We start from the raw sequence: 17,124 nt of genomic DNA, 5'->3' as shown, positions 1-17,124 counted from the left end.
GCTGCTCTCCTCGCCAACTGAGGGGAGCAGAAAAAGGCAACGGCCCCTTTAAGGAGCGGAAATATGTGATTCTTTCATGTGTGCACAGCCAAAATGGGCTCTGTATCCCCACTCAGGCCCCAAACAACGCATGTGGAATGTTCAATTATCTTCCATTTCCCCCCTCTGGCGAAGGATCACCAATAAAAAAAAAGTACTGCTTTAAAATTCATTACTGTTTGTTTATTGATAACAAGAGAATAAAAGGAGGGGGAGGGGGGAACTGGAACAGTGGGGGATGGGTAGGGTATGCAAAGTGAAAGCACAGCACAGATAAGTGACGCACATTACTGTTGTGTCCTGTTGCAAAAGCGGTTTTTAATGCTTCCCTGAGGCACAGTGCTCCACGATTGGCTCTCAGCATCACAGTGGCATCTGGCTGCTCAAAATTTGCAACCAGCCTATCTGCCTCCACAACCCAACTCAATGGGAACTTCTCCCCCTTTGTCTCACAGACATTATGGAGCACACAGCAGGCAGAGATAACTATTGGGATTTTTTTTTTCCATGGAAGTCTAACCTAGTGAGCAGACTGCACTGCCAACACACCTTTTAACATCCAAATGCACATTCCACCACCATTCTGCACTTGCTGAGCCTATTATTAAAACACTCCTTCTCGCTGTCCAGGTGCCCGGTGTAGAGCTTCATTAATCAGGGGAGCAAGGGGTAGGCAGGATTCCCCAGGATCACTATTGGCATTTCAACATTGCCAATATTTATTTTTTGGTTAGGGAAGAAAGTGCCCGCTTGCATCTTTTTGAACAGACCTGAGTTCCTAAAGATGCATGCGTCACGCATATTTCCAGACAACTCCACACTGATGTCTGTAAAGCATCCCATTATCCACAACAGCCTGCAATACCATTGAGAAGTATCCCTTTCAATTTATGTACTCTGTGCTAAGGTGTTTTGGGGCTAAGATAGGGATGTGCGTGCCATCTACGGCCCCCCCACAGTTTGGGAACCCCATTGCGGAAAAGCCTTCACTATGTCCTCCACATTTCCCAAAGTCACTACCCTTCTTAGCAGAAGGGTATCAATGGCCCTGCACACTTGTATCACAGTTGCTCCCACGGTCTCCAACTCCGAATTGATTCTCAACTAACCAGTAGCAATCTGGCATTGCTAGCTTCCATAGAGCTATGGCCACTCTCTTCTCCACTGTCAGAGCTGGTCTCAAGCGAGTGTTCATGAGTTTCAGGGCTGGGGAGAGCTCTCTGCAAAGTTAAAAGAAAGTGGTCTTTCACATTCAAAAGTTCTGCAGCCACTGCTCATCATCCCACACCTTCATAATGATGCGATCCCACCAGTCACTGCTTGCTTCCCAGGACCAGAAGCAGCGCTCCACTAACTGCAGATGGTGCGTGACGGCCTGCAGCAACAGGAATTGTTTCGTTCTATGGCTTGTAACAAGGCGGCTTCTGTAGCATCGCAATTTTCAGCACTGCAGCTCCTATCTCACTCCTGAAAATACTGCAGAATAAGTCGTGAGGTGTTTGTGATGCTCACCATAATAGTGCAGAGCTGAGCAGGCTCAATTCCTCTCAGGCAATGGCGTGCACATGGCAGAGAGTGAAGGATTTGAAAAAATGGCGTGAAAAGGCGATCGTCTGTTTGGACTGGGACAAAAAGGGAGGGGGGAGAGAGAGCATGCTGCATCATGGAAGGATGACAACCCTCCCAAAAGCCTCTGGCTAGTTGCACTGTGGGATAGCTACCCACGGTGCACTGCTTTGATCGTCAACCCCAGCACGGCTAGTGGGGATGCAATCCCCTAATGCAATGAGCGTGGTGTGATCACGCTCCCGCGACTTCTAAACTTTGGCGGGTGAAAGTTGATTTAAAATAAATCAACTTCACTCTGCCATGTAGAAATACCCTCAAAAGAGGCAAAACTAAGATGTAAGTAAATCCATATAATCCCCCTGCAAACAACACAGAAAGTTGTCATGCTAGCTTTTGAAAGGTTTATGCATCTAAGAGAGTTTAGAAAGGTACATTTAAATACAGTAAAGTTAGTTTGATATCAGAAAGCTGTTTTTATTCATTTATTTAAGATACGTACCTATGGAACATATTGAAACACAAACACTTATTTAAATGATTGCAGATTTTAATTACTCCTTCAAAACTATTTGGTGTTCCATAATGATGGCGCAAACACAATAGTCTCTTGCAGTCTGATTACTGTTGCAAAACCATTAGCATTTAGGCAGTTAGAAGATTCAAATATCATCCTGTCAGAAGCTTTGAAACTTGAATCTGAGGAAAGTTGAGAGCCTTGCATTCACTGGGCTAAAATGTTTAATTTTGTAGTAGCCTGAACAGGCAGACCCAAAAGGAGGGGAAAAAAACCAACTGTACACATGCTTTTCAGCAAAGCAGTATCAGAGGAAACAGCACACTTCTCCCCATGAACAAACAAATTTATTTGAAGAACATTTTCAGCTCAAATTTGCATTTATCAGCCTACCACTGGTGACAATTCTCTCATTCATAAGAGATATATACTAATCTGTGACTCCAGTGGCATGAATCACCAACATAAAACAAATTTCTATCTTGTTGTAATGCAAGTTTAACAATAAAATTATATGACGGTATAATATTTAAACTATTTTATAGTATATTTATTTATAAATTAAGTGTCTATTACAGCAGATTAGAAAGTGGTTTTACAGTCTCTTATTATGGGTTCCAATACTAGTGAATTATCTAAAAAACCTAACAACCTTAGTAGCACATCGCATTCTCAGAAAATAAAGACTCCAGCTTCCATTGTAAATGAACGTACTAATTATCTTTGAAGTTTGTCATTTTATTTCTACCTAGAACATAGTTACATCTTTCTAGTTTTATAGCCTCCTTTAAAAAAAAACCCAAACAAACAGATCTTACAGGGCAGCAGACATAAGCAAAGCATATTCAGGTGTAGATTTCTGCATTGCTGCCAGTTTTCCTCTAGATGCAGAGAGATTTTGTAAAACCTACTTTGTTGAAGTTTTCATTTTTAAAAGTCACCTCTAAAATAAGACAGTATCAATATAATCAGTTTTTATCTTTTCAATGACAGAAAATTGATATGTGGTTGATTTTAATTTCTTATGACAACATGGTTCATGTGTTATTAGCCATCTGACTGGCTAGACAGACATGAAGAAGTCTCTTGTCATCTATGTCTCCTAGTTAACATTATAAACCACTACAGTAGATGCTGCCTAATTCCCATTTGGCTAATCTGCAAATCTGATAATTCCCACAATAACCCAATGGTTCCACACCACTTTTAAGGAAAGATTCAATAGCAGAGAGTTTTAGCAAGGTCTCATAACTAACTTTTCATTATGATTATATCACAGTACAGTACAGTACATTTACTTATATAGTATAATGTATTACTTAATTAAAAGTACACTTGTCAAAATACAAGAACACAGTATGTTTCTGATGCAGATTCATTGGTTCACCCCTCCCCCACCCAATGTGTATGCTTACTCATTAATCCACAAAATTCAGCAACCCATAATGGGCTTCCTTGCTAAACTGGTCATGATCTACTACATAAAATGAAAAATAATCTGATTACAGTTTCACTCCAGCTCTGGTGAAATTATATGGAATATCCAAGGTTTGCCATCTGGAGGACAAATGAAAGCGAAACAATTGTTCCCACACTACAAAATACTGTTTTTCCAGTCAGTTGTCATTTTATATTAGCAATGCAACAGGGAGTGGCCAGTCTGCCTAATACTCTCCCACCCACTCCAAAAGAGGTCATATGAGGAGGCATGAGACTTAGGCTATATCTACACTACATCTTAGATCAGCATAATTTATGTCCCTCAGGGGTGTGAATATACCACCCTCTGAGCGACATAAGTTACACCTACATAAGCGCCAGTGTAGACAGTGCTATGTTCGTGGGAGAGCTTCTCCACCGAAATAGCTACTGCTGCTCATGGAAGTGGTTTTATTATGCCGATGGGAGAGACCTCTCCCGTTGGCATAGATTGTCTTCACCAGATGCACTGCAGCGCTGTATGTGTAGACAAGCCCCTAGAGTGGCGTAGGAGTACAGAAACAAAAGACAAGAGGAGGTTTACCTGCAGTGTTAGGATGTCCTGCCGAGTAAAGGGTTCATCTGTCAGGAGATCCTTGTAGCTTTTTGTTTTTATGTTCAGCTGCTCAACTGCCTAACACCCAGGTGGAAAAAAACAGAAATTAAAATTAGAAATTATGTGCCAGGCAAACGCAAGACACTTCCTATCCCTTAAAAATATACAAAATGATGTAAACAAATTAGAGACATTCACACCAATAGGTGATCACAGCTGTTTCACTGGGCTCCTTCTTGATTTTGGAAAACATATACATTTCTTTCCTAACCATTTGACTCAACAATCTCTAATAAAAAATATTTTATTTAGGACTCTGTAGCTACATACATTGTTGTTACATGTTTTAGGCCAAATTCTATATAAGAATTGAAAGAATAACAAAAAGAAAATCTTGTCAGTGATTTTCTAGATTATAGTTAAAATGCACGGAACCACATTTTTATGCAGGGAGCAATATTAACCTCCAATTTAACAGGTGCAGTAAAAGTGCAGAAGTTTACAGCATGGTAGAAATCATCATCAAATAAATGCACTGTACTCCTGAACAAATAAAATATTCAAACCAGAATCATCACTACAAAGGGTTCCATGTAAAGATACAGCTTTACTTACAAGGAAAGAAACAGATGTACTTACACTCAAATGCCTTCTGCTACCCAGAACCAAAACAGGTAGTATTTTTTCCTGCTACTTTAAAAGTCTAGAAATGAATTTAGGGATTATATAAAATAGGGATAAATTACACTGGCCAGAGTGATGTATAGTGTGAGCAAGAGCTGTGCGAGTTTCCCCAAGCATTTGCTTAGCTGAGCTTCTTTTTATCAGCGTATGCAACTGTGCCAAAATGGACAGAGTTTTATGATATGGGCAAGCATCTATTAAGAACTAGGCTGCTAAATCATTTTTACTTATAATCCAAACAAACCAGTGCCCATGTTTCCAGAGAGAATAGCAGTATTTTAAACCAGTCTCATCTGTTTCTCCAACTGGAGATTTAAAAAAGTACAATGCCAATTAGAACTGGGAGAACATATTGGTTTTGGGGTTGGTTTGTTTGTTTTGTTTGGGGAGTGGGAGTTGGATTTTTTTTTTTTTTAATGAATTTAGCCCTTTTTGTTGTTTGTGATTGTCCAAACTGATTTTTTTTGTTTGAAATTTCACTATTTCAAACAGTTTGATGTCTCTTTTGTGTGAACAAATTCCAACCCATGAACTGTTCAGAAACATTCACTGCATGCATTTCTTACAATACAAATACTGGATAGTCAAGCTGTGTACCTGATCACCCAAAGGTTTGAAACTGATTTTATGGCAAGTTTTGTATGAACAGAAGAATTTGCTCACACAAATGTTCGCAAAACATGAATAAAAAGTTGAGAATGCAGTTCCAGTGAAGATCCCAAATGTCCACTCATAAGTTCTCTCTGTTTCCCAAACTCCAGATAAAATATTCTTGCTTACTGAACAAGATTAGAAGCAGGCAATCTGCTCTTTGTGCATGGAGATGTACTAGAAAGAAATGGTATTGGCTTCAAAGAAGATTTGTTTGTTCACTCAACTGAAAAACATACGACAGTGAATCAGGAGTTAAATATTCTGGCTTGCAAATCTCTCTAGGGCTCAGCTAGATGCAACTTACTCAAATGACAGGCTTTAGAAGTAATATGCATCTTAAATCAGATTAGGTGTATCCATTAAGGGTGAAATTCATCCCTGTGAAAAGGCCAAAGGCCTCTGCTCCATTTCAGCCCTCTTTTGAAGACTTAAGTGGGACTTCAGTGGTGTGTAGGCCTCTTGCTGGCCCTAGGCATCATGGAGATACCTCTACCCTAATGAAGATAGCGTGGTTTAGAGCAGAGAACTAGGATTAACTGGGTTCCATTCCCCATGCTGTTCCTAGTTTGCTGTGTGACCTTAGGCAAGCCTCTTCACGTCTATGTGCTTCAGCTTCCCCATCTGTAGCTCAGGGACAATACTTACCCACCTCTGTAAAGCTCTTTGAGAGCCTTGAACGAAAGATGCTATAAGTGTGAAACGTTAACAGTGAAATGCAAGGGAGAGCCTACCTCATGAGCAAATACATTTCCGGTTGTCTTGATAGCCACTATATGAGAGTTATTGGTGAAGACGGTGAAGAGCACTGGACAGTGGTATTTACCTAGTGTGAGGGGGAAAAAAACAAAACTAGTTCTGCACGAGTTCCTTACGGCTGTTTAGACAAATAGAATGGTTACTTTAGTTGTCTTTGTGAAGAACATTTACACTCTTTTTATAAAACAAATGCATTTTTCATGTTTCAGTGTACAATTAATGGTCCTTTTACTTCATGCTTTGTTTCTCTAGTGCTTGTGGGCAGGAGGGGTAGAATGACACTTAAAAGAATTCTAAATCAAGAGAGAAAAATGGGTCTTTGAAGTCTACCGTCCTGCAGCCAGCAATATAACACATCACACAATGGGGTTGGTGTCTATGTAGTATCACACTATAAATATCATAATAATCAAGACACTCTTGTTGAGTGTACCTTCTAACTGCCCCCCACCCTGTTTTCAGCATCCTTCTCAGAAACATATCCTGGTTTATATCCAGCTGAGGTGATGCCCTTTGCTCCTACAGATATCCACCATGAGAGTCACCCAGACATAGTGCTCCAATCTCATACTTGTCAGAACAAAGATAAGAGAGTTTGAACATTTTTTACTTTTTTAAATCTACCCAAAATGGAATGAAAGCTATTCACTTTATGAGAACTTGTAAGCTTCAGGGGCAAATTTAGAAAGGGGTTTTATGGCAGAGGCATCAATACTTTGTCCCACTGAGAGGGACATGGGCCTTGTCTGCACTTAAAAAATAACTTGACTTAACATAGGTCGACTTACAGCCCCCCACTGTAATTACAGCCCTGACTGATGTCCACTCTGCCTCCTTGGGTCAGTGGAGTGCATCCTCACCAGGAGCCCTTCCACCGTCCTAAGGGCCAGTGTGAGGAGCTGAGAGCCCCAGTGTAGATTGTAGAGCCCCATCTCTCAGCTCCCTGCTGGGAACCCACAAACTCCCGCTCGGTGAAACTGACAAGAATGACAGCCCCATCACTGATGTAAGAGGGCGCACGCAGTGTCTGCATTGACATTGCACCACCCAAACTATGCCGACAAAAGCCCTGCACCTCTCATCGAGGTGATTTTGTCAAAAAAACAGGGCACTTTTGTTGGCAGGGGGTGGGGATGGGGTGACTGCAGTGTGTACACCAGCACTGTTTTGTAGACAAAAGCTGACTTTTGTAGACAAAACTCTCTAGTGTAGACCAGGCCATAACCAAATTGCCCAGAGCGGAGGCTTGCCCCCAGTTTCCCAAAATAATGCAACCTTTAGCTGCTTTGATCTTTACTACAGAGAAGTCCATGAAGATAGTGCTTCTTCTTGATCTGAATGGAAGGTTCTCAGATAAAGACGGAGCACGGCTTTTCCTGTAATTGCTCCTGTCCCCTCTTTCTATAAGGAGGAAAACAGTGCTTGGACATGTGTTAAAATTCCATGAAGCCATGTTTTAAGCAATGCCTGCTGTTAGGCAGAAATAAAGATCATTACTCTTCCTTTTCATACTGTAGCCGTTTACTTGATCTCACAACACCCGATGTGCTCTTCTAAAACAAGACTGTTTTGACAGTTCATTGCTAAAGTAAGATCATCTTTATTATTTGTATTGTAGCACTGCTCGTGCACCCCAGCCGTGGAGTAAAACCCACTGTACTAGGCACTGTACTAACACAAAACAACAACATGATCCCTGCTAGCATGGACCCTGGCACTGGCGCACAGATGATACAGCTAGTTACATATATCCCACACTAGTGGCAGGTGCTTTTTTTCCTATTCCACCAGTCTTGACTAGCAGCCTGCCCTTCAGTATACATTTGCCAGTTAACCCACAACCTCAGGAGAGAAGGGTAAACTGAGTGACTGGTCTTTCCCTTGCAGATGGCAAGGGCTCTCTCACCCATGGCAGCTCACAATGTAGTTCGTGTACCGTGAGTTGCTCTGATGAGATAGCGTTTCACAGTAGATTAGACTCTTTTCTTCTGAGTATAACTAGTTCAAAGGAGCAACCTCATATTTATTAGTGTCAGTTCCTGCTACCGTAACCAAAATCTCCATCCTAACTAGCAATGTCAGGAGTGAAACCACAAAGAATGCACAGCAATAGGGTGAATGCACCAAGAACTGGTTACTGTATCTCCAAGCCATATGTAAATTCTTAGGAATATTCCCTGAAGTCAATACACTTTTAAAACTGAGAATTTACTCCTTCTCCAAAAGAAGTGGCATTTACCTCATTTACAAATGTACACTCTAAGAAAATCAGGAAATTCTACTATACAGTTCCAACTCTAGCCTTAATTCCAGATATCCTCATGTTCTCCCATCCATACACAGATCAGATACCTCCCTTTGCTCTTACCACTCTCTCATTCAGAATGGAACACCCCCAAATTGCCTGCCTCTCCAGCAACCATCCCCTAAAAGATTTAGTTGTCAATTGCACAGATTTTCAAGAGATTCAAATCTGGATTTAGCCAAGGATTTAAGAGCTAGATATTTCTAAATTCTAATCCCAGCAACCCCTATCACTCTTGCTGCCGACATTTTCCCCTCAGTAAAGAGATGATAATTATCTGCTTCACAGAGGTTTCATAAAGTAATGGCTGTGAAATTATTTTAACATATAAAATGCAAAGTAGTATAAATTAATTTATAATTTTCTCCCCTATATTATTGATAGTCCTGGATAGATCCTTGATTTTACATCTTTAAACTAGCTGAAGCACAATCATAGGCTCTTTTTGGCACCTTCTGAACAACAACCTGTTACAGAATAAGTTCCTTAGAAAACAATTATCTTGAGTTGTCAGATGATTTATTGAGCATTTTGCCCCCAATTTTACGTGTCTTCAAAATGGAGTTCAAATCATGGCGGGGATGATAAGGAGGATCAGTGAAGTCTGCTGAGTCACAACACCCAATGGACCTATAATGAGCTCCTTCTGTATGAGCTCTTTTCCACATTACTATACTGTTAGCCAAATTAGCATCTCCCTTTCACTTGATCTTTTAAAAGTCAGACACGATTCCACTGAATGGATTGGGAAGTTGAGGAATAACTACCTTCAGAAAATTAACATCTTTTCCAAGCTAATGTGCTTCTAATTCTGCTGTGACATAACACTGCAACATTAATGAAGACTTTATTCTTTTATATTCTGTCGCACATCAGCTCAGGATACAAAGTAAACAAGAATGAAGGATTAAGGTACAGGCTCAGATTCCTACAGTAAAGTGGCTATAGTAGTGTGGGTATCGGCTAAAGATAATGCACCATGTAAATTAACCCTTTCTGCAACTATTACTCTCATCAAGTAGTACCTTCCTCAGCGAGCTGTCACAAAATAAAATGGAATTACTTGGGGAAACAGAAACTACTTAATGTAAGGGTGGCAGAAATGGGGCTTTAATGAAGAACACAATTCCAACAATCAGTGACAGAGCTCAAAAATAAAACTATGATCTTCCATGGAAGGTAACACAAGTTACTTTAGTACATGAGCCTACAACTGGGAGCGAATCCTGGTTTGCAAAAGCGTTCAGAAAAATTCACCGACTCACCTTCATTGTTTTTAGCGAAGTTTAGTTTGACAAGAGAGTTGGCATCTAGTTTCTAAGGGATAAAATAAAATATGGAAAAATTAATCACTGCTGATGCTGACCTCAGAAGTAAAATACCACCATGGCATTAATGAAGCACTTATTATTAAGCTGATTGCATCATCAACAATAAACCACCTGCTATTTTATTACAGTAACTCTGGAAATGAAAGAGGATAGAGCCAACCAACAGAAATCATATTTGTGGAACTTGAAAACAGGGAAACACATTACCGTATTGTAACTTGATACAGTATTGTGCTAATACAAATGTAATAAACCGGAGATTAAATAGTTCAATTTCTACCATGCCTCAGCACATATTAAAAAAGGGGTTAGCATGAAAATATGAGAGGCAATAACTTGCAGCAAATACATTATATTGACCGATATCCTTGTTGATTAAAAGCGACAACTCTGAAAGGCATTTCTGCTGGAGGTTGTAAAGCGAACAAACTATTTTTGCACATACATCTATTACTTCTTTGTCTAAAATAACTATCGTTTATCTTTCGCTTTAACAAACCTATATGTCAGCCCACATACTAATTAGCAAAATATCAGAAGTAATGAAGCACTCTCAGGAAACATACTTTTTGGTCATTAAAAGTGTTTCCCATAAGAATTTTTAATGCAGCTGATATCATAGCAAGAGTTCCATGGATCTTATGACAGAGAATTAGAATTAAGGAGAAGATTAAGTTGGCCTAGTTAGTAGAACTGATTAAACTACCTTTTTTTTTTAAATCACCAACAGGGAGTCTCTCAAGCCCTGATCCTACAATTTGATCTGTGCAGGCAGGTCAGAGCAAAGTCCTATTGAAATCAGCGAGGGCATGGGGATCCTCCAGCACAGAGACCCACTTATTTCAATAGGACAGTACATAGGAGGAAGTGTTTGATCATCATACCTTAGTGCCCAATCCTGCAGCTGAGCGCCTTCCTCCTTCAAGTGGAGAGCAGCCTCAACTTCCACTGACTTCAGTGGGTTGAGGATGCTCTGCACATCATAGGATCAGGCCCTTACAACCCTAAGGATTTAGGTAAGAATGATTATTAGTAACGCAACAAACGAAAACTGCCACCTTCTGAAACTCACAGGGTGTCAAACCAACATAACCTATCCTGGTGGACCCCAGGTTTGTAAGCTGAGTCAGGACTTCAGAAATAATAAAAAAGCCTAGACTGAGGAACACACAGGTTGTCAGAAAAATTGTTTCCTACTAGTAGCTCCTACAACAAAGGCTTTTTTAAAAAAAAACAACTAGTCTTCCTTTCAGACAATCAATCAATCAACAAATGCAATAAATAAAGGCGGCAGGAAGCTATATTCCTCCTTGCATCCCTAGAGAGATCTCTGCTCCTTACTGTTTGTAGATATCTATAAGCTTTGTGCGGAGACTTGTTGGCTTGATTGTTATTGCACATACTGGTTACACAAAAAGTCACATGACCAGATTTTTTATGTCTCATCAAGACTCATGTTCCTTGATCAGAAAACTACAAGATATGACAGCTGGGCTCATTCTTCAATGACAGCTGGGCTCTTTTTTTATATAAGGGTGGCTCTGAAATTGTTTTGTCAAGTGGCAGCATTAATTAGCTACCACAAAGGTACCATCTGCCTAGCTTACTAGCAAGAGGAACAATACTAGACAAGGATGTGTAGTAGAGAAAAGATAGGAGAGGGAATGAATGTGCTAGTTTGTTAGCATTGTCTCTGGTCCAGTAATTGGAGGATGCAAGTCCAATATGGTGGTTCTTATGCTGCAGTTCTCAGGTGACAGAGATCATCTGTAGAGAAGGCACAGTAATGGCAATGACAAAGCACTGCATGTCCAATCTAAGGTAGGATTTCTTACTAGGAAAGAGAAGTTACCAAGGAAGTGGAGGGGGCACTGCAGAGCTGACTGTGTAAACTGATGTGTTTAGGTGGCTTTGTCCTGCCTAAGATATTTATTAACGTAAAACGTATCTACAAATGCACTCAACAAAACAACCCAAATGTTAAGTCTAAGGATGTTCTCCTTTATAGAGATAGCACCTCTTGAAATACTGAAAAATCTCAGTACAGATCAACTGAAAGAAAACCAAGAAAGAGGTGAAGTCTCCCACCATCTCCACAAGAGGAGAGCAAGCCATTTTTGAACAAAGGAAGGAGCTGCAGCTCAAACAGAGGCAGACGACAGACAGATAACCTAGCCATGATTTAGGATCCAAATTGCTGTACTCGACTGCATTTTCTGCAGTATTTTAGTCTGCTTCCAGCTAGAGTCAATGAGCACTAGCAAAAGTTGTATCATGTTACTTTATTAATCAAGATATATTATATCCTTAGAAGCACTGCCATGTCCTCAGGCTCCTATCCAGTATCACAGGAAACAGTACAGTGCCGCAGGTCACATCTTTTGGATGAGAGCAAGTAAACAATTTATTTCTTGATAAAGGTTGTTCACGTTGCAAGACTTAATGCCAGCCTGCAAAAATAACATGAGACAATACCTCACTACTGATCACATTCGCAGGTAACGTCTTTATTTTTACTATGAAGAAGATAAGGCTGTGACTGGCTGAACATATGCAACTGACTGGTGTACAGCATCACAAAGAAATCTCAGAATCCAGAGGAGGCTAATTCACATTACAAACACAAAAGCTACATTAAAAGAACCCTGTTACAGTGGGTAAGTCCAGCTCTCAAAAGTTAGGGAATGGCAGATTTAAGTTTGCTTGTTCGCTAGTTCTCAGTCCCAGTCTCTTCCCTACACGATTCCTCATCCCATTTCAGTTCCCCCCTCCACCTTCCAGCTCTTAGTCTTTCCCACATTCCCCTCCCACCCCCTGTTCCCTTGCACAACCAGTCCCAGTCTCCCCACACTCCAACTCCCAGTCTCAGTTTCCCCTTACCTCCCCCCTGCTAGTCTCCAGTCCCAGTGACGGCCCCCAGACTCTTTGTCCCAATCTACTCTAATTACAGCACCATTTCTTGTCCTTTCTGCATTCAAATCAGGTAGCCTCCTCCGCGTTGCCTGGGCCCTGAGAGCACACGAGAGACTCCCCCAGCTCTCACTGGTTGAGGTGCCAGCACCCGACACAGCCTACACCAGCCCAGGCCTGCAATTTCAGAGAAAGTCTAGCTCAGCTTCAGGCTGGAGCATGTCCAGCACAGACAGAATCTTCAGGAAATTCAGCCCCTTAAATCTATGGAGCCTCAACGGAGCATTTCAAATGCAATTCTGCAAAGGCTTACAACTTGGCCAAATTTGGATGGGGAAGACAAAAGGCACATGCTTGACACAAAGACCACCCTCGGGCAAAGTTCAAATCCCTGCTCCAAAGCCTAGGGCCAGTACTGTTATCCAAAGGAAAAGTCACCAGAATTTTTTTGAACTGCGGCAAAACATTTTCTCCTAAACTCATTCTTGGAAACAGCTAAGTCCTGCGCCCCCCACCCCCACGCGCACACACAAATATCAGCCTGCGGCAAATACCCAGCAGGGAAAATTTCAGCCCAAATGATAAAAGTTTGGCAAAATTCTAAGCAACTGTAAAAAAGGTCTTGTAACGGGAAATGTTGGGCAAGCTTAACAGGTGGTGCTACCAGCCTCACCTATAACGTGTGTGCATGTGTAGGTACATACAGGGTATGTTTACATTGCACAGCAAATCTGGGTCTGCATGACCTGCACCTGCAGAGCTGTTCTTTCCAAGCCTGTCCACAATGCATTGCTACATGAGCCTCATACCTGTGCTGATGTGTCCACGGAGCTCTACAGACTCGGGTCACACATGGTTGGTTCTGGGGCAGCATCCCAGGGTTCTTAGCACCCTGGCTAACTACAGATGCTCTAGGGCAGGGGTGTCAAACTCGCTGATGGTGACGGGCCAAATTCACATAACCTGAACTTCACAGGGGCCATGCAATACCTTCCGCCGAAAAATTCGGGCCATCTGCATTGCCGCTTTAAGGGATTTCTAGGAGCAATACCGTCCGCCGAAAAATTCAGGGCGTCTTCCGCTTTTCGGTGGCTGGGTTCTGCGGAGGAATGTACTGCCACTTTAAGGCTCTCTCAAGTAGCGTACGATCCCTTAAAATGCAGGGCCAGTGCATCGCTGCAACATGAGAAAGAAGTGTGCTTGGCATTTCACTGACCAGTCCAGTGGAGCTCAGGCGTTTCAGAGGTTATGTCTACACAGCATTTTGGACTGAGCAGGAGTGAGCCTCCCAGCCCCGTTGACAGACTCGGGGCTGGTGTTTGTGCTCTAAAAACAGCTGACTAGCCCGCGCTTTGAAGTTGCTGCTTGGGCTGGAGCTCGGGCTCTGAAGCCCATCCTGATCCTTAGGCTTCAGACTCCAAGCTCCAGCTCAAACCACAACTTCAAAGTGCTGCCTACACAGCTATTTTTAGAGTGCTAGTGCAAGCCCCACTAGCCCAAGTCTGTCAAACCAGGCTGGGAGGCTCACTCCAAAATGCTGTGTAAACATACCCTAAGGGTACACTGCACTGCAATAAAAGACCTGCCGCATGGCAGCAGCTGGCCCGGCAGCAGCTGGCCTGGGTCAATGACTCAGGCTCAAAGGGCTCAGTCTGCAAGGTGAAAAATTGCAGTACAGCTCTTCGGGCTTGGGCTGGAGCCTAAGACCCTCCCCGTGAGGGTCTCAGAGCCGGGGCTGCAGCCCGAGCACCTACACTGCAATTTTCAGCCCTGGAACTCGACCCCCGCGAACCTAAGTCCATTGCCCCAGACCCTGAGACTTAGTATCATGGGTTAGGGTTTGTGTAGACATACCCTAAGAGGCTTCACACACAGGCTTAGCCGACAATGGCTTTGCACTCAAGTGTCGCCTGCTGTCTGAGCCATGAAGCAACGTCCCGTTACCCACAGGCGGTGTTTGTACTAACTATTTAGAAGGTGGGGAGGAGACAAGTCTGTAAACGGATATGATATACAGGAGGGCTGGGGCTGTCTTGTGGGCAAAAGAGCAGGTTTTTGTTTTCAAAAGTCTATTAACTAATTTTCTCCTTTTCCTTCTGCTTGTAGCAAAGGACTGGCTCTTTACACAAAGCAGGCTTTTCAAACCTCAAAGTCTGAAAGCTCTGGGCTCTTGTCCAGCAACCCTTAATGCAGGCAAATAGTCCCCACTGCCTAAAATGGGGCTTCTTGCCTGAGAAAGTGTTTGCAGGATCAGGCCCTCTGTTTATAAACTCTGAGTAAGGAAAAGTTCTGGAGGGGAAATCCAGCCAGTAAGGCAGCATTTCCAGTATGTTGGATTTTTAAAGACCTGCATGTGTCACACAAACTATGAAGTAACATTCTAGTTAAACAATTTGGATCCTATAGCATATTTTCTAAATTTTTAATTCTCATTTTCTTTATTTTGCTTGAAAAGACGATCGTTTTTCATAAGGATTAAATGTGCGCTCCTGCTGCTTATTCACCACCAAAAGTCAAAGCATCGCATTTTCAATAGCACCATTTGTTCCTGTGGAAATGTTCATTATGCCACAAACAGAGGACTTTGACTTCATATGGAGAAGCAGCAGCAGGAGCGGATGAGTTCTTAATGGGGGAAAAATACTTGTTTTCATGAATACCTTATTAGTAATAAAGCACAAGAGAGAACTGAAGTTAAAAAAAAAAAAATAGTGGAGGAGCAAAACTGTTTCTAAACCTAATATTTTTCAAAAATTACTGGTAAGTCTCAATAACTCTTCAATGAAAATATAATTCTGGAAAGATAAAACAGTTTATTTAAAAGACTCAATCTGTCTGAAATTTTAAATTTATTACTGAATCGCGCATCCAAGATTAAATTTATGTCAAATATTTTCCTAGACAGAAATAAAAGCTTGTATTCTTTTATGGACACTTTTATGTACGAGTACTGGTAAGCAGGGTTAAGACACGTAATGTCAGCTGTTAAACAATGAGGACTGGAAAAACTATGAGCTTTCCCTCAGCCGACTCCCTTTCTTTTTGAGACACGCTTCGAACAAAGCCTGTCAGGCTACTTTTGGCCATGACCTACTTTCTAGCAAGCAGTAACAAGCTCCACTACAGAGTTTTCTCTAGTCTGTCAACTGACATAATCCATTCCTCCTGGGATGTGGAAGAGCAGCTTCTTTCACTGACAAAACAAAGTGGGGATTATTAAAACGCGTAGGTTAGTGGGGCACCATGGCAGCTTTTGGATGAAACATGTTGATTGTTTTAAATTAAAACACCCTTTGTCACTGATGTGTGTGTGCGCACCGTGAAAATATGACCTATAATCCCTGCACATCAATTATTTACATACTCTGAATCGCTTTGGTCCGTGTCAACATATTCTTCACTCCCTGTTCAAGACTTGTTGCTAATGAGATTTTGACTCTGTTGGATACATACCAGTCGGAAAAACAATCAAAACAGACTCATTTTATTCTTCGGTCTCTTGTGGATAGGGATGGCAGGGAGCAGCAAGAGTTTTGCTTACTAAATGCAGAGCTTGCCAGACTCCTTAACTGAGTTAATGTTAAAAAATGTTAGTCATCCAGTAATCAGAGGCTCTACCTAATAGGCCATGGCAGGAAGGGACAAAAACCCCGAACGATGCCATCAAGGATAAAAATCTCTCCAAATTCATCTATGATGGCAAGGTCAATGAGGAGTCAGAAGCATCAGACCTCGAACTGGCCAGCCACAGACAGACAATTCATTCAGCATAACGGACAAGGTGCAGTAGCGAAGAGATTTTGGCCCTATTGTAGGTTGAGAACCACTAAAATGGGATACTGGAGATGGAAGAAAAAGCAGGTACAAACAATGAAAATGGATTTTTGTCTTACCTACCCACTGCTGAATTTCTGCCTGCATCTTTACTTACACTTCAAGTTCTTTTAGAGATCACAAACCTATTGTTCTTCGTTTCCCATCTTTAAACTTCGAGAAGCAATCATACCACTTTTCCAGTCACTGGACATTCAATAAAAATGCAGATGATGTTGTCTGTCTGTTCTTGTTTTAATTGCAGAGCAGCAGGCATATTGATTACTACTTAACATTTTAAACTGAATTTAGTGTTGGTGAAAGGTGCCACATTGACAGCCTTGGAGACCAAAGTCTTCAGTGAGTCCACGCAATAGATAACATCATGGGAAATAGAAGTTCTAGCCTAATCACAGTTAAACTCCACCAGTACAATGCTGCCTTGGAAGTACCAGGTCTAAGGGTGAGAGGACAATTCAGTCACCAGACCCATTCAAGCTACAGTTACTCGCTG

The 17,124-nt window shown here is 41.7% G+C and overlaps 1 protein-coding gene across 2 annotated transcripts in view; it reads right to left on the bottom strand.

The window, feature by feature from the left end:
- Positions 1–17,124, bottom strand: part of PPIL2 (peptidylprolyl isomerase like 2) — a 109,545-nt gene that overhangs the window by 76,983 nt on the left and 15,438 nt on the right. For both annotated transcript variants that reach the window (XM_067539874.1, XM_067539873.1), the window contains exons 6-8: positions 9,822–9,873; positions 6,227–6,318; positions 4,146–4,235 (exon numbers count right to left, since the gene is read on the bottom strand). In XM_067539874.1, the coding sequence (XP_067395975.1) occupies positions 4,146–4,235; positions 6,227–6,318; positions 9,822–9,873 (234 nt within the window). The remainder of the gene's footprint in view (positions 1–4,145; positions 4,236–6,226; positions 6,319–9,821; positions 9,874–17,124) is intronic.

The sequence above is a fragment of the Emydura macquarii genome, unplaced genomic scaffold, assembly GCF_026122565.2.
Source record: "Emydura macquarii macquarii isolate MOO-44397 ecotype Brisbane River unplaced genomic scaffold, CSIRO-AGI_Emac_v2 contig_554, whole genome shotgun sequence".
Taxonomy (NCBI): domain Eukaryota; kingdom Metazoa; phylum Chordata; order Testudines; family Chelidae; genus Emydura; species Emydura macquarii.
Note: the sequence above shows the minus strand (reverse complement) of the source record. Positions and strands in the feature narration are given on the sequence as shown.